Consider the following 16,713-nt stretch of genomic DNA (forward strand, 5'->3'; position numbering starts at 1 on the left):
GGTAACTCATAAGATTGTTTTAAATGTACTGAGCTCCTACTACAGTGGTTCTCAACCTTGATTGTACACTTACGTCACCTGGGGAGCTTTTTAAAAAATAGTAATGTCTATCTCACCCTTAGAGACTTTGATTTAATTGGTCTGTGGTGTTGGGCATCAGTAGTTTTTAAAGTTCCCTAGGTGATTCTAATTCACAGCCAAGGTAGAGAACCACCGTCTCACTAAGTGCCAGGCGCTTTATATATATTTTCTCGTTTAACGCTCACAACAACTCATTGAGTTAGGTCATTGCTTCTCGGGATGTGGTCCTGAACCAGAGGCATCACCATGGGAACTTGTGTTAGAAATGCAAATGTTCAAGCCCTACTCTAGACTATCAGAATTGGAACCTCTGGGGTTGGGCCAGGGATCTGTGTTTTGAGCCCCCTCCAGGTGATTCTGAGGCATGCTCCAGTTTGAGAACCACAGAATTAGGCACTAATTCACAGGTGTGGTTACTAACCCAATGTCTCAGGGATAGTAAGGATCACAGCAGGGATTTGAATACAGGTATATGCCTCTATCCAGCCGAAATGTCCTCCTTCTTACTTATGCTCACCTGGTCAAACTGAGACACACCACGCTGCTTGTGGGAGGTGACTGGGGTCTCTCGCTAGCCCTGGGTTGATTCTTTCTCCTCTTTGCTTGGTGCCAACCTGTAACTCCATCATGCCCTTGGGAAAAAAGGGGCAGAACACCCCAGGATTCATTCTAAAACAGTTTTATTAGGTGCTTAAAATAGCTTCTGGCAAAAGGAGTGTAGAATGGGACTGGAAGAGCTGCAAATGACATTTCCAAAGTTGTGTGTGTTTGTGCAAGCACATGTATGTGCACATGTGTACACAGCTCATGTGTGTGTGTGGGGGGGGTGTCAGAGAAGTTGAGGAACTGGGGAAAGGGCGTAAAAGAGGACTAGAACAGGATGGATGATTCTTATCTACTCAAGATTAAAAAGAAGTGTTTCCCAAGGCACTTGGGTGAGCCCTGCGCCCTCTCTGGGCACATGGTGGTCAATTAGATGTCATTGACTGGCTGAGTAAGCTCTAATGTGGCTCTCAGGGTTGGAGGACCCACCTGAGCTTCACTTCAGGGTGAAGCAAAGTTCCAGAAACCTTGTAGGTTTTGATGGGCTGGAAGCTTGAAGCTTTGATCGAAGGTTAGGAACAGACATGAAAACATTTGCAAATGTTTTTATTTCCTTATTTTAAAGGAAACATCTACCTATGTACATCTGAATCTTATTTAGGTGCAGACATGGTGGATGCTCATCCATCTAATTCTCCCTGACAGACCCTTAAGTCGTCGTGGGTGCTGTTTCCCATGGCAACTCCCAATTGTAGCCTGAAGTCCTGCAGCCGTGGGTGTGATCCTCAGACCCTCTATTGCAGCAAATCTTGTTTTTTGGGGGGTTTTGGAACCACTTCAAAATCTTAACAAATCCAAGGTGGCCTCTTTCTGGTAAATTTCACATATACATATAAGCAAAAAGAAAAAGCAATTCATAGTAGTCTGTGAACTCCCCAAGTCCATTTTGAACCACTGAAGAGTATGGCCCTCCATCTTCCAGTGATCCTCAGTCCAGCCCTGCCCTGAGCCAAGAGACCGGGGTTCTAGCTACCCACTACCCTCACTATAAAACGAATGGAGATAATGATATTAATGCCATTAGAAGGCAGAGGTCTGAACCAGATGACTGCCAGGCTGGCTTTGGCTGTGAGGGAGCTTACCAAGCAGTGGCATTTAAGCTCCGAAGCCATGGTTCTACAATTAAGTTCGTGAACTCATCCTAGAAAAAGGGCTACATACCTCACTGCTGAATATCACTACAGTCACCTTTGAAGTACTCCCCTTGGGAAGCTATGCACTGACGCCAGCATCTAGTCCACCCTTCAAAGCAATTTTGGAACTTTTTTCCTGAAATGGCCATCAGAGCTGTCGTCGTATTACCCTTGATGTCCTAAATGTCATCAAAATGTTTTCCTTTCAATATTTCTTTTCTCTTTGGGTAAAGAAAGAAGTCACTGGGGGCCAGATCAGGTGAGTAGGGATGGTGTTCCAGTACAGTTATTTGTTTACTGGCTAAAAACTCCCTCACAGACAGTGCCATGTGAGCTGGTGCATTGTTGTGAGGCAAGAGCCATGAGTTGGCGAAAATTTCAGGTCGTTTTCGTCTTTTTCGCGCAGTCTTTTCAGCACTTCCAAATAGCAAACTTGGTTAACTGTTTGTCCAGTTGGTACAAATTCATAATGAATAATCCCTCCAATATGAAAAAAATTTAGCAACATCGTTACAACAAGTTCGCGAACTTAATTGTCACACCTTGCACTTACAGCCCGGCCTCCTACTCCCCTGTCAGCTCCGCCTGCAAGAGTCCTGGGACCCGCCCACCACACACCCAGCTCCTACAATCTCCTCATCCTCTGTAGTTAGTACCTGATTGTTTCTGGTTAGCATCACACACCCCTGACAGCAGTGCACTGCACTCACCTCCTTGTTTTTATGTAGAAGGTAGGTGAATAGAGCATGGGAATTCGGAATTAGAAGACCTGGGTTCAAATTCCAGCTCTACCCTTATTGGGTGTGTAACCTTGGATAAGTTATGTAAGATTTCCAAGCCTCAGGCTCCTTACCTATAAAATGGGGATAACAACCATATCTATGTTGCCTAATTCACTGTGTTATTACTAAGAACGATTGAGAAAGTAGATATCAGTAAGCTCAGTCATGCCACAATGTACCGCCATTGTTCTTACCATGCAGATTGAGCCCAGGTTCTTTCTTTCCTGCCCCCAGGCTGACAGCCTGGCCCTTTTTGATTCCTGAGGTGGCAATGAGGGGATGAGGAGTAGCTCCTTGGCACTCCCTCAACTGACTGTTCTCTTGTTGCCCAGGAAGCTGCCATTTTCCAATAGTGGCTCTTCAGAGGTCTCAGACATCCATGAGCAAGACCACCAGGCCTCTTTGCATACAGTGGTGCTGAAGGTGGGGGTGAGGGGCTGTGGCATTTGGAGATTTCTACAAACAAGGTAGAGAGGAATTCTGGGTTCCTTGCTGGGGACAGTAGAAAAGGGAACCTGGAGGAGCACAAAATTTGGGGTGTGTGGAGGATGCTGAGATGCTGGTTCCTGACAGTAGCTGGACAATAGACCGTCACAAGAAGCGGAGCCAGCTTTTGGATGAAGACAAAAGGAGAATGGCTCAGGAGGGCATTGTGGCATGAGAATGACACTTGGCCAGAAGGAGGACATAGGGGCCATATTTTCTAATTGATGTTAAGATATGGGCATGGAGGCCAGAGGAAGCTGTGGCGGGGACTCCTGCCACCTAGACACTTGCTTGGTGCATTCCTCAGCTCAGTGTCGAGCTTCTGATGAGCTCCTAAGTTGCCAGCTGACATCTGAGCTCAGAGGCAAAGGAAGCCCACAGGCAAAGGCTGCTCTGGATAGAGTTCTGACCAACAAAGAAGAACTGATTGGTAAGGGGAGAGGTCAGATCTCCAGAGGAAGCCATTATGGAATTTTAGAATTCATAGTATCTAAGAAAGTACCTAAGGATGAAGTAGCAAAATGAGACATACCCAGCTCCTAAGAAGCATGTTTCAAAAAGCCAGAGAAAAGAATCAGAAGCTGTAATTCTCAAGACAATATAGTTTAAGAGGTTTTAAAACTGAAGTCCTTACCATAAAGTCATAAATTATCCTGAATATACACAGATGGTGCCAAAAAATGTATACAGAATTTTAAGAAAGGAAAAAACTGTATTAAAATTGTAATACTCAATATAAACCAATAACAAAAGATGAATACAAGTCATGTGTACAAGTTCTGACAATTAGGTTTGTGAACTTGTTGCAATGATGCTGCTAACCTTTTGTGATATCAGAGGGATTATTCATTATGAGTTTGTACCAACTGGACAGACAGTTAACCAAGTTTACTATTTGGAAGTGCTGAAAAGGCTGCGTGAAAAAGTTAGATGAAAACGACCTGAACTTGTCGCCAACAATTCATGGCTCTTGCATCACGATAATGCACCAGCTCACACGGCACTGTATTGGAGGATTCTTGTGGTAAAATCATCAAGAAGGAAGGTAGAGAACAGCTACAGCGTTGTCAATGGCACCAGAGGAAGAGCAGAGAGACTCCTCTTGTCACTGCTGTCTTCCCTTGGAATGACGTGTTTGAATGACAAACACTATGAAGAGGGAACTGAAGGCCAACGAAGCTCATTGCTCACTATGGCGGATGAGTTCCAGTCTCTCTATTACAAGGCAGGGCACTGACAGACTTGCAAACGTGATTTGGAGCCTTGATCTACGTGCGCTACTGGGAAGATTCGTGGGGAAAAACAAAGGTCAGGAGCCTGTGAAAGAATAAATCTGGCTTTGATTTTCAAAAATAGGGGCAAGGATAGATTTAGAAAATACAGAGGTATGCTTCGTGTCCGTCCCTGCCAAAGTTCTAGAAGAATGATTAAACTGAGGTGATTATTTCAGTAGCTTTCTAACTGGCCTCTGTTTCTGCCCTCAGCTACCCCACACCCTGTGCTGTTCTCAGTCTAGCAACCAGAAAGAGGGATCCTCCTAAGTCAAATCATGCCATGTCTGCTCAAAACCCTCCAGCGGCTCGCCCTCTTACTGGAAGAAAAAGCCCAAGTCGTTCCTGCGGCCTACGAGGCCCGACATGATTGCCTGGCTGTTTCTCTGACCTCAGGACTCTCACGGTTACTCTTCCTCCACCGTCTCTTGCTCTGGCCACACTACCCTCCTTGCTCTTGGCCTTCACCCATGCTGTTCTCTCTTCCCCCAGATAAGCGCTCAGCTCTCTCCCCCAAAAGTCACCTCAACAAGGCCTGTGCTGAGCACCCCATGTAAGCCCCCACACCCACTCTCCTCCTCTTCCCTGATTTATTTTTTTTCTCCATAACACTCATTACCATCCAACTTACTATCTATTCTTACTTATTGGTCCTGTCCATCAGCTTTCTCCCCTCACTAAAATGCAAAGTCAGGCTCAGAGAGTTTTATCTGCACCCCTAGTTCCTAGAATTGTGCCTATCACATAGCCATGTTCATTAAATACCGGCAGCGCCAAAAAAATGTATACACATGATTTGTATTCATCTTTTGTTATTGGTATATATTGAGTATTACAATTTTAATGGTTCTTTTCCTTTCTTAAAATGTGTATACATTTTTTTGGCACCCTCTGTATTTGTGCATCAGAAGAAGGGAGCAAGAAAAAAAGAAGAGAGGAAGAAGGCTTGGTACATCTAGAAAGAATTCACTAGGCTAGGGTGACCAACCATCCCAGCTTGCCCAGGACAGAGAGTTCCTGAAACGAGGGACTTCCATTGCTAAGACCAGGAAAGTCCCACTTGGCCACCCTACACTAGATCAGCCAACCCCATTTATTTCTGTCATACAAGAACTAGAGTGATCGTTCTCAGGAATGCCACAAACTCGCTATCTTCTCATTTCAACACCACATCCCACAGAGTTGGCTGGGTGGGAGAATGCAGAAATGTCAGTTACAAGATAGTATATTTAAGTGGTTTGCAGTTGACTGAATGGCCACACCAGACATGTTGATTGATGGACCCATGTCAGGCTGGTGGGAAGACTGCTGTGCTGACACAGAACGGATCCGCCCAGGTCTGTTCCACAATCTATCTGAGCCGTGGATGAGGACATATAAGGCAGGATAGAATCGTGAAGCGGCATGCACTAGGGAGGGAAAGCTAATATGTTCAACAATGAGGCTGGGTTTTGAAATCACCTTGACGGGTAGAAATGATAGGCCCTATATAACAATTTAAAATTTAAACAGAAGTAAATATTGGTTTCTATTTAGGATTAAAAACAAAAAGTGGGCTGGCTGAGTGGCGCATTGGTTGAGAGCTGGCTTGGGACGCCAGCTCTGAGCAGCAGGGCCCCAGTTCGGATCCCACATGAGGGCAAGTGACACTGCCCTCTGCAGCTAAGATGGTGAACAGTGGCTTGACCTGGAGCTGGGCTGCCGTGAGTCACCAGCGACGGCATAGGCTGAAGGCCCTGCTGCAGTGGGCTGCCATAAGCTACTGTGAGCAGCCTGCAGCCAGCATGAGCGGGCAGCAGCTGGTGTGAGCTGCCAAGAGCCGCTGTGAGCGGCCGTCCAGAAGCCGGCGACCAATCTGCCTCACCCGGGAAGAGCGCAATGATAATACCAACATGGGCCAGTGAAGCGACGTCCTCCACAACTAGGCTGAAGAATAAAAGGACAACAACTTGTCTGTTCCCCTTCCCCGATTCCCCAACGCTGTTCCCCTCCCCCAATTCCCCAATAAAATCTTTAAAAAAAAAACACCAAAAAACAAAAAGCAATCTTAAATGTACAGAAGAGACCAGGTAAATAGCTGCTTTGTTTGTTTTAAACCCAGCATGTTTAGTTGCCCACATGCTCAGTCTAGTGTGAAAGCTAAGACTTCAAATGCCACTTAGGCCATGTTAATAGACACAGAGGGCACAGTCCCACTGTCCTCCAGCCTGGTTGGAACACACCTGAGCCCTGTGCCCAGCTCTGTACCAGGGAGAGGCTGCTCACTCTCATTTGCTCAGTTTCTAGCTATTCTAGAACACAGCAACCCACAAAGTGCTTTTTTTCTCCCTCTCCCTAATTGGCTATGTCCTGGCAGTGTCATCTCTTTTCAGGAGAAAAGAGGCCACTTGCTGCCATCCTCTCCCCAGCTTACCTAACTTCTCTGGGGTAGCCAGCGTGGCTTCCAGCACTCCCTCAGGATTCCAGTGTGTAGCTGAGGAGTCTGAGGGAAGGACGGTAGCAAAGAGCTCTTCCATCATCCAGCCTTTCCATCTTCCAAACTCAGGCATCTTTAGAGTATTTTGAGCTAGTGGAATCTAAGGCCCTGGGCCTCTAGCTGTGCTGGTGGTCACTTCCTGGGTTGCTGTGTCTGGGCCCAGGGCTCCTAGGGGTGTTGTTGGGTGGCAGCAGAGGTGCTGATGAGAGAGGGCTGCAGGGCTCCACAGGCTTTCCAGGGCCCTGAGTGCTTATTTAAGGGAACAGCACACCAAACCTCTGTGCCATGTAGGCCCATCCAGAAAGGCAGCAACTGCCGATTGTCCTGAAGGAAAGGAGAGGCGTTGATTTCTGACCAGTTTTTCATGATCTGCACAGGCCCAGCCCTGCCTGCCTCTTCCTCACAGGCCTTCGGGATCAGAGAGAACAAATGCAAAGCTCACAGATGGTGAATAGGCTAGATCCCACAGGCCAGCTTTAGTCAGTTGGCAGGGCTGCCCAGAACACAGCTGTGGTGATCTCAAAGTTCATCAGGAAAGAACACAGGAGGCTTAGGAGTGTGGGCCATGGGTGCTGGAAGGGGAAGGGAGCATGTATGTTATGTCTCTGCTTGGCCAGCCCCCTCCCCTAAAGAACACATCACCCGCCCTTGGAAAAGATCACATGTGAATGGAGCCTGCTGACCTGAGTAGCCCATCAGTAAAGTGGGAAGGAGCAGAGGACCACCCTCCAGCCCCCTTCCCAGCCCTCTCCCAGGGGACTGGAGCAGGAGTGAAACACTCTAGCCACCACAGGAGGGAGCTCTGAGGTTCTCAAAGTGTGGTCCCCAGACCAGCAGCACCAGTGTTTGCATTAGAAGTGCAAATTCTCAGGTGCTGCCCACATCTAGACCAGAAACTCTGGGGGTGGGCCCAGCCATCTGTGTTTAGCAAGCCCTGAGGTGATTCTGAGACAAGCTGACCTGCTCAAGAGGAAGAAGGCTTCCTCACTGGCCGTTTGCAGGTCTTCAGAGAACCCTGCTTTCCTGTGCTCACAGAGCAAGGAGCCCCTCTGGCTTGGGGTGAGTGTGCTCTTTCTAGGTCCCATGGGGCCTGATGCTCTGTCTCCTGGTCTGGCTTCCACCAGTGTGTGCATTTGACTCTGGATGGCAGCTTAGAGCAGCCTCTAATAAGTCTGCCAAATGTTGTCTGTAGCATAGGGGTCCTTAACTCACATTGCTTCTTTTCAGTCTTAGGAGCCCCATGACTTTCCCCAGCATATATCAGAAGCAAGCGCTATGGCCAGGGGCCTTTTGATCTGGACCTGCACCCTTGGCTGGCCACAGTAGACCCTCCCCTGGCCTCTGCTGCCTTTCCAACAGCTGCCCTCGTGACACTTGATCTTTAGAAGTCAATCTTTTTTTAAAAAATTTTTTTTATAAATACTGCAGAAGCAAACCAGGTTCATTGCAAATTATACTGAAATGGCCTAAAAAGATAAATGCGGCCATTTCCTTGTCCCACAGCCCTCCCCTCCCCTCCTCAAATCCTCTATCACCCCACAACTCCTGCCCCAGTGAGCCCATATTCTGGCTGTCTTGATGATTTGCAATTCTCTGTGTGACTCTTGGGCTTGTTTAATTAGAAATAGGCCTGGGAAGTGCTTCTTATGCTCTGGCATGTTAATTGCTTATCAGAGAACGAGAAGGAGTGACAACGTTTAGTGATGGAAATTTCCACTTCCCCCGTCTCTGGCTTTTTTCTCCATTTTTCTCCCCCACCCCTCTCCTTGCCTCATGTGCGAGGCCAGAATTAAAACCTAAAGGGAAAATCTGTGCCCTCTTTTGCCATTCCCTCTCTCTCCTCTCCCATCCCAACCCCTCCGTCACCCTCTGGGCTTTGAAGGGACTCCAGAACAGAGAGCTCTGAGATTTACTCAGTACCGGTACTCAAAGGACTTTTTTTTTTTATTCCTTTCCCCCTTTATTATGGTTGTTCTTATTTAGCTTTATTTTTTACAAAACAGGAGAAAAGAGTGAATTGGGTTGGGGGGAGGTGATACGTTTCTCCACAAAGGTACAAAATTGCCTATAGAAAGTCAACCTCAGAGTGCCAACAGGGCAGCCTCTCCCCAAATGTCCTTCAGAGCCCGTTGGGAGCAGTCCCCCAAGATGGGAGGAGAAGCCTCCTTCAGCCCTCGCTCAGGAGGCGAAAGAGCAAACAGCTGAGACTGTACAGAGAAAGAAAAGACGAGGAGCGCATCCTGTGAGCCAAGGCCTGGGGACATAGGCAGGGGACATCCCGGGAGAGGCCCAGGAGCCTCTGGGCATGTAGACAACTGGGGAGATGAGAGACTCTAACCAGAGTCCTTCTGTCCCTTGAAGATGCTCCTCAAAACAGCAGCAGAGGAGACCCCAGAAGGCAAGGACCACATTTTGGAGGCTGCAGGAGCAACCCCTGGGGCCACAAAGTCCCATCTGTCTTGGTCCAACTGCCAGGCGTCACGCACGTGGGTCCATGTCACATTCCTGGCAGGGCATCTGGCCCAAATTGCTTCCCTTTTGGTAAAAAGTAGTCCTAGTCATGTTTCTACTGCTGAGAATAGGCTGAGCTCCAGGAATTTTGTGACAATGGTGGTGACAGTGTCTCTCCTGAGGACCTGGATAGCTTCCTTCCCAGATTCCAGGGCAGGACAAGGGGTGCAGACACCACCCGGACTGAAGGGGCACCCCAACCCCAGAAAGCCCAGGCTGGAAGAAGAGGCCGCCCACCCACCCCCTGCCTGGGCTGGCCGGTGCCAAGGTGGGCTGCCAGCCCGGCTGCCAGCAGGAGAATGGCTAGAGCCAGGATGGCAATGAGCCCAGGTCGGTCCCCTAAGGCTCTGTGGCAAGGAGTGGCCTCTTTAGTCCTGGCCCATACACAGGCCAACTGGGTGTGGGCATCAGCAAAGGCCACTTGCAGACAGGCCCAGTATTCCGTGGCCTGAAGGAGGCGGGTGATGTTATAGCTGTGGGTGCCCCGAGGCAGGCGGGCCAGAGCAGTGGCTCCCTGGCCCCGGAGAGGAGAGGCGCTGGACCAGGTGAGGTTGGTGGAGATGGTGTTGGGTGGGGAGACCCAAGATAGCAGGATGTGATAGGGGTGGGTCTCCTGCACCCGGAGCTCTAGCCCCCATTCCTTGTCCCTGCCTGGCTGCAGGGGAGCCTGGCCAACCACCACACTGACTGTCTTAGTATCAGCCCCCACCAGGTTCTGGGCCACACAGGTGTATAGCCCTGCCTCTTCCACTGTCACCCTCTGCAGCTCCAGGGTCCCCTCGGGGTACACCCGGTATCTCCTGTCTGCATGGGCAGCTATCAGTCGAACCCCGACTGGGGTGACCCAGTAGATCTCAGGTTCCGGTTCAGCCAGCGCCCGGCAGTGCAGCACCAGACTCTCTCCACTGGCCACATGAAGGCTGGGGGGAAAGCTGCGGGGGGAGATGAGGGGCAGGCAATGGTCCGTCATCTCCCGGAAGGGCACCTCTCGGACTGGACGGCGCTGGAGGTCTGGCGGCTCAGCACACAGGGTGGACTGTGGCTCGATGAAGCGGACACGGGTGCCCGTGGCATTGGCCCAGCGGATGACACAGTCACAGCGGATGGGGTTGCCATGAAGACCCACCTCCTGCAGGTTGGGCAGGGATTCCACTGTCTGCCGGTGCAAGGCACTGAGTGCGTTGTTATTGAGCATGAGGGTTTCCATCTGGGGCAGGTGGTGGAAGGCTCGGGGGTGGATGAAGGACAGCCGGGGATTGTTGGTGACGTCCAGCTTGGTCAGCTCAGGGAGGTTAACCAGGGCAAACTTGTCGATGGAAACCAGCTCCTCCATGTTGTTCAGCCCCAGCTCCTTGAGGTGCAGCATGTTGGCGAAGTCCCCTGGCCCCACACGCTGGAGCGGGTTCTTGTTCAGGTCCAGGAATTTGAGCCCGGGCACCTGCTCCAGTGCCCGCCTGGGCACCTGGGCTAGCTGGTTGTCATAGAAGGAGAGGCTCTCCAGGCTTTGCAGCCCCTCCAGGGCATAGTCAGAGATCTCCCGAAGGTTCATGCCTGCTAGTACCAGGCTGCGCAGGCTGGCCAGGGGCCGGAAGTTCATGTCCAAGATGGCATCCACCTTGTTCCCGCCAATCATGAGGATCTCCAGGTTGGGCAGCATCTCGAACCAGCGGCTGTCCACGGCCCTCAGCAGGTTGGAGTTGAGGTGCAGCCGAAGCAGGTTGCCAAGGCCGGCAAAGGCCCGGGGGGCAATGCGGTATAGCTGGTTGTGGTTGAGATAGAGCTCCTGCAGGCTGGCCAGCCCTGCAAAGCTGTGGTCCTCCAGCCGGGTCAGCTGGTTCTCCTCTAGGTGCAGGCTCAGCAGCTGGGGCAGGGCACGGAGGTCACAGTCACGGGCATCCGAAAAGCTGTTCTGAGACAGGTCCAGCTCAGTGAGGTTGGCCAGGTAGCCAAGCTCACTCGGGTCCACGCGGATGATGCCGTTGCTCTGCAGTAGCAGGGTCTGTGTGCCTGCAGGCAGCGCCGGGGGCACGGCCGCCAGAAACAGGTCATTGCAGTCGACGGTGGTGGCCTCACGGTAGGATGAGCGAGGCGTGTACCAGGGCCGGATCTGGCAGGCACACCGAGGGGGACAGGGCACACGCCAGGGGACCACGGGCACAGTGGCAGTGGCACCAGCCACCCAGGCTAGCAAGAGTGAGGCCACGAGGAGCCTCATTGTGGAGCCGCAGGGAAGAGGACCATCCACAGGAGAAGTCTGGAGTCCTGCTCTTAGCGGTTTGCAGGCTGAGGGTCAGCAGCCTGCCAGGGCCTGGGGACCCACCCTCCCAGGGCAGTCATGCTACACGGGGTAAGAATGGGCCCTTTTTGCCCTCCTGGGTGTGGCTGTCCATCCTCGTCCGCTGGGCCTGCTCACTCATCGCCACGCCCCACTGGGGCAGCCCTGGAGAAGAGGAGGCAGAGTTAAGCAGGTGGCAGAGAAGCAGAATCTAGTCCCTCCTCCCGTCTCACCTGTCTGACTCAAGAGGCCAAAGGAGCTGAAGGGGTGGACAGGGCCAAGGCTCCTGGGTTCTGTCCTATCGTCCTTAGGCTTTAGAGTCCTTTTCTATGGCCTGTGGGGAAAATGAGTGACTGTGAGTCTTCAGGGAAGAAGGGAGCTTGGGCCTTGGGAGCTTCCAGGATACTTGGGAAAGGTGTGTGTGTGTGTGTGTGTGTGTGTGGAGGAGAGTTGGTGGCCGCCATTGTTGTCATCTTCAGAGTCCTTCTGAGTCCAGAGAGATGTGGAGTAGATTCTCCAAGCTTTCTTACATCTCTCCTCGCTGCTTCTTTGGCTCATTCAGTAAATGGAAAATAAAGCGATAGCTTCCAGACATCCCTCTGAGTGATGTGGGCAGGGGATGGTGGAAACAAGTGCAGCTTCTAAATTCCAGGGGGGGCGGTCCCAGGACTCTGGAAGTTAGAAGGCCGCGGCCCGTGATTCCATACCCAGACAGGCTGGGGAAGGGGGTGATTCTGCCTGGGTCTGCTTAAGCTCTCCTGGGGTGTGGTGCAGCTTGGGGTTTTGCCAACGTCCCCACCTGGAGGTAGGGGCTTTCCCTTTTCCAGTAGCCTGGCGGAACTGCCGGGTGGCGGGATTAAGAAGCCTGGGTTTGAGCTCCTCAGCCCTGCAGGTAAGACCTTACGTCACCTGGCCCCAGCCATCTCTCCTGGCTTCTCTTGCCGCCACCCAGTTTACCCACTGTGCACCACTCTTTCGGGTTGAAGTTACCCTGCTCTGCCCCTTTCCTCTTGTCTCCTTCTCATTGTCTCCCAGGCAACCCCTACTTGTTCTTCAAGGACTTAAGGTCACTCACCTCCTACAGAAAACTCCTCCCAGACCTCCTACCCCTGGCTGGCTAAGGGGCCTTCTTTATACTCCTACAGGGCCCCATGCTTCCTTCTGTCACAGCTTTGACCACATCACGTGGAACTGTTTCCCCATCTGGGAATCTGTCTTGCTCATAGTACAGGGCAGCTGTCCACTGAGTAATTTATTATATAATCAATCTCTGTAGCCCAGGGCCCCGTCCCCCATGAGGTCGGGCCCCACCCCCACCGCCATCACAACCTGTAATCCAAGCCTTTGCTCTTCCGTCCCTCCCAATCCAGGGGACCAATCCAGGTTCCCTCAGACCCCACAGCCAGGCTGCATCACCCTGGAAGCAAGTCCAGCCTTGGCCCAGAACCAAGGTGGGGGGAATAAGGGGCTTCCTGGGCCTGGCCTGACTCCTGAATGGAGGTCCGACTTGGGTAGTTTTCCAGCTGCAGGTGTCAGGAAAGCACACATGATTTGCCAGGACTCTTCAGACTCTGAATATCTATTTTGATTTAACCCATATAACTAGTCTATAAGATAAGCATTAATACCCCCAGTTTGCAGATGAAGAAACTGAGGTTCAGAAGAGGGTAGAGAATTTAGCTCAAGACACATAGCTGGTAAGTGGCAGGAGACAGGAATCCACCCAGTTTGTGCCATTTATACCAAGCTTCTCAGCCCCCAGGTCTGGCCGGAGCCTACCGTGGGCACCCTGGGGTGCAGTAGTGACTGCAACAGCTGGGTGGGTGCCCATGCTTGTCTGCTGGTGCAGTGAGTCCTTACCAGAGATCTTCAGGAACCTGGGAGCTGTGTCTCCTACCACTTTCCAGGCAGATGCCTCTCAGCTGGCCAGAAGGGCTCTTTGCTCACTTCATCCTGCTTCCAGGACAGTGGGGCCCGGGAGGGCTGCAGTTGGAGGCTTGGTACCCTTCCTCAGCAGGAGAGCGGCATGCCTATTTACAGCTACCTCCCACCTTCTTTTGCAGCTATTTCTGAAGGTGAGAAAAAGAACCGTGACTTAAAATGAACAGAGGTTTTGCGCAGGATTGTGTGTACTGACACGTAAAACTCGGGGCAAACAAACACATGTGCACACATGCATGCACATCTACATACATGTGCCAGAGGAGCTCCGGGGGCCCAGTCACCCAAGCCTGTGACTGTCAGCCAGGAACGGGGCAGGGGATTCTGTGGTGCACGATGTAGGTGGAGGGGCAGCAGGGGCAAGCTGAGTCCCTGAAGGGCCCTGTCATGGAACTGGATCTAAGGCCAGTGGTTCTGCTTCCTGCCGAGAGAGCAGAACCTACCAGCAAGGAGATCTTACTATTTACTCACCACTTCCTACCAGAAAAGCTACTGACTTCTCTGAGCATCTGTTCCTTATGTATAAAATGAAGTTGTCATTAGGATTAAAGGAGCTAAGTGTGTTGCACACAGAAAGAGCTCAATAAATGTTAGTTCCCTTCCAGCTCCGCTCATCCCCTGGGGTTGGGAAGCCCTAGGACTTCTGAGGGGGAACGGAAGTTGGATCCTAGAGCTTGTCGAGACTTGCCCACTGTGGGCTCAGTGTGGCCCTCAGGTGGTGGAGTGGGTGCTGTGCACAGGAACGGACAATACACAAGCCACACCTTTACAGAATGCCACTCTGACAGGACCGCCACTGCAAAGCGATTAGGAGAGCCTGAGACTGTTCGTAGGTGGAGAGAAGGCTGAAGTGGGTGGAGAGGGTCTTTGTCTGGGCCTCAAGCATCTCCCTGGCCTTCAGATCCTACCTGAGCCCCAGGCGTCTCTCTTCCTCTAACACCTTTGTTCTAGTATCTTTGTAATTGAGAAACCATTTTAAAACTGAATTAAAAACCTCCAGAGACTGGCCTTTCCCTGCACCCCAGGCAGTACCCTCCTTCTGTCCCCCTCTTGCCGGGCTGGGTGAGTGAGGCACCGCTCCTACTCCTCACCAGCCCAGGCCTGGGGTTCAGCACCCAGAGAGGCAGCGACCTGATGACTCATGTTCACGCCATACCTCTGATCCCAAGACTTGGCAGAGGCCCAGACAAGCCCTCCCCCTGGCTGCTGAGCACACAGCCCCTTCCAGGGTGGATCTCAGAGCTGCCCACTCACCTGCCATCACCATTTACGGTTGTCTTGCACACGGCCCACTCATGCAGGCTGATTAGCAATTTCTGCCAGGAGCTCAGAGAAAGCTAATTGTCTTTTATCCATAATCTCCTGGGTGAGCGGGAGTTCAGACCATCACGTGTACATTTTCCCCAACTGGATTTCAAGCTCCTTGCGGCTGGGGCCATGTCTTACGTGCTTTTCGTGTCCCCTCAGCATTGAGTGTAGAACTGAGCATAAGAGGGTACTTGTGAGTGGATATAAATAGTGAAACGTAATCTTTCCATAACCCTGTGTGTAGGCAGAGAAAGGATTATTTAGTCTCCTTTCTCAGAGGAAGCAACGGAGGCTCTGAAAGGTTAAGTGACTTATCAGAGATAACACAGCTTCTACATGGCAGGGTCGGCATTCAAACCCAGGTCGTGCCCCTCCAGCCCAGCCAATGCGCGCTGTCTGGTGGAGCAACGCCTGCCTTACAGGGACAGAGCGCAGGGCTGGCCCAGGGAGCCGACCTTCGACACAAATCCCTTCAGAGATGGCCTCCGTCCTCAGCTCCTCCTCCCTGATGGCTACCTGCCAGGCCCCTCAGACACCATTCCTTGACTCCTGGCTGGAGTGACCTGCTGGGGGGACAGCATGGGGAAGACACCATTCCCGTGTGAGTGTGGCTGGGCCTGGAACCGCAGGGACACACAGCAGGCCTCACACAAGCCCTGCCTGGCCTGCCTTCTGACTTGGGGCTGGGGGATGCATTTTGCGCCAGCACTGCCGGCAGCAGGGCCTTCAGTGACCGGACACAGAAAGCCCTGGGGGCCACAGTCAGGGAGGTCAAGTTGCTCACTCCACAGGCAAGTTCTCTCTTGGCAGGGCTGGCTCTGCAAGCCCCATTAGACCCGCCTTCTCCAGGCAGCTGCTTTGGATTTAGCAGAAAGTGTGGAATTGGTCCCCTACATTCCCGATTAAACGAAGACCCTTGGCAAAGCCCTAAATGAAGAGATTTGGAGAAACTTGTCAGGAGTCAAGGCTGCTTCTCTCTCCTTCTCCAGCCCTGCCCCCAGCACAGTCCCTGTGCTCCTGCCAAACATTTAGATCTCTGTTCCTTCGGCGAGCTGGTGGATGCAGCCTCTCCCTGCCCTCCTCCCGTCGTCCCTGTCCCCTTCCTGGCAGCCTCCGCCCCGCCCCTGGGAGCAGAGGGTCTGGAGGGAGGAGCAGGCAGGCGGTGATAGATTGCCTGGCCTTCTCTGCTTCAGCGCCAGGTCCCCCTGAGCGGTGGAGACAGATGGGCAGCATAATTGAGTGTAGCGCTGATAAACTCCGGCCTCCTCACCAGCAGATAAGCACTGGGTGGAAAGGATGCAGAGGGAGGGAGGCCAGCCTTCCATCTGTACACCTGGCCTCAGCTTCTCCTGGGAGGTGAGCATGGCCCCTCACTCCACCTCTCATGTAATCACAGACAACCAGGACCTCCGAGCTGAAGGAGACCTCAGCGTTTATCTAGTCTTCCGGAGCCTGGATTCCATAAATAACTTTATGCAAAGGAGGCGTGGTGGAGCGAAGAAGCCTGGGCTTTGCAGCCAGAGTTGGAGCCTGGCTCTGTCTCTTGCTGTGTGACCTTGGGCAAAGTGGGTAACCCTCTGAACCTCAAATGTTCAAGCTGAGAAATAGGGGTAAAACCCTGCTCACAGACGAGCTGTGAGGAACACAAGGAGATAAGGGGTATGCAGTGCTTGTTAATGCCCTTCAGTTGCCCCATCCCTGCTCCTCTTATTCCATCTTACCATCTACTCCTCAGGTCTCACCTTATGTAATAAACTTAAAAAAAAATATTACTGAGGTACAGGAGAGTGCATAAGTGGCAACAATTCTCAGTGTACAGCTGAATGAATTTCTACATTTGCAGATA

General features: G+C 51.7%; 1 protein-coding gene across 11 annotated transcripts in view; it reads right to left on the minus strand.

Moving 5' to 3' along the window:
- Nucleotides 1-8,712: 8,712 nt before the first annotated feature.
- The window catches only part of LRRN2 (leucine rich repeat neuronal 2), a 69,165-nt gene continuing 61,164 nt past the window's right edge, over nucleotides 8,713-16,713 (minus strand). For 2 of the 11 annotated variants that reach the window (XM_019649747.1, XM_019649737.1), the window contains one exon: nucleotides 8,713-11,952. In XM_019649747.1, coding sequence (XP_019505292.1) covers nucleotides 9,399-11,558 — 2,160 coding nt within the window. In that variant the 5' untranslated portion in view covers nucleotides 11,559-11,952 and the 3' untranslated portion in view covers nucleotides 8,713-9,398. The other 9 variants (XM_019649741.1, XM_019649738.1, XM_019649742.1 and 6 more) reach the window with 9 other exon arrangements.

Source organism: Hipposideros armiger, unplaced genomic scaffold (genome assembly GCF_001890085.2).
Source record: "Hipposideros armiger isolate ML-2016 unplaced genomic scaffold, ASM189008v1 scaffold_134, whole genome shotgun sequence".
NCBI classification, from domain to species: domain Eukaryota; kingdom Metazoa; phylum Chordata; class Mammalia; order Chiroptera; family Hipposideridae; genus Hipposideros; species Hipposideros armiger.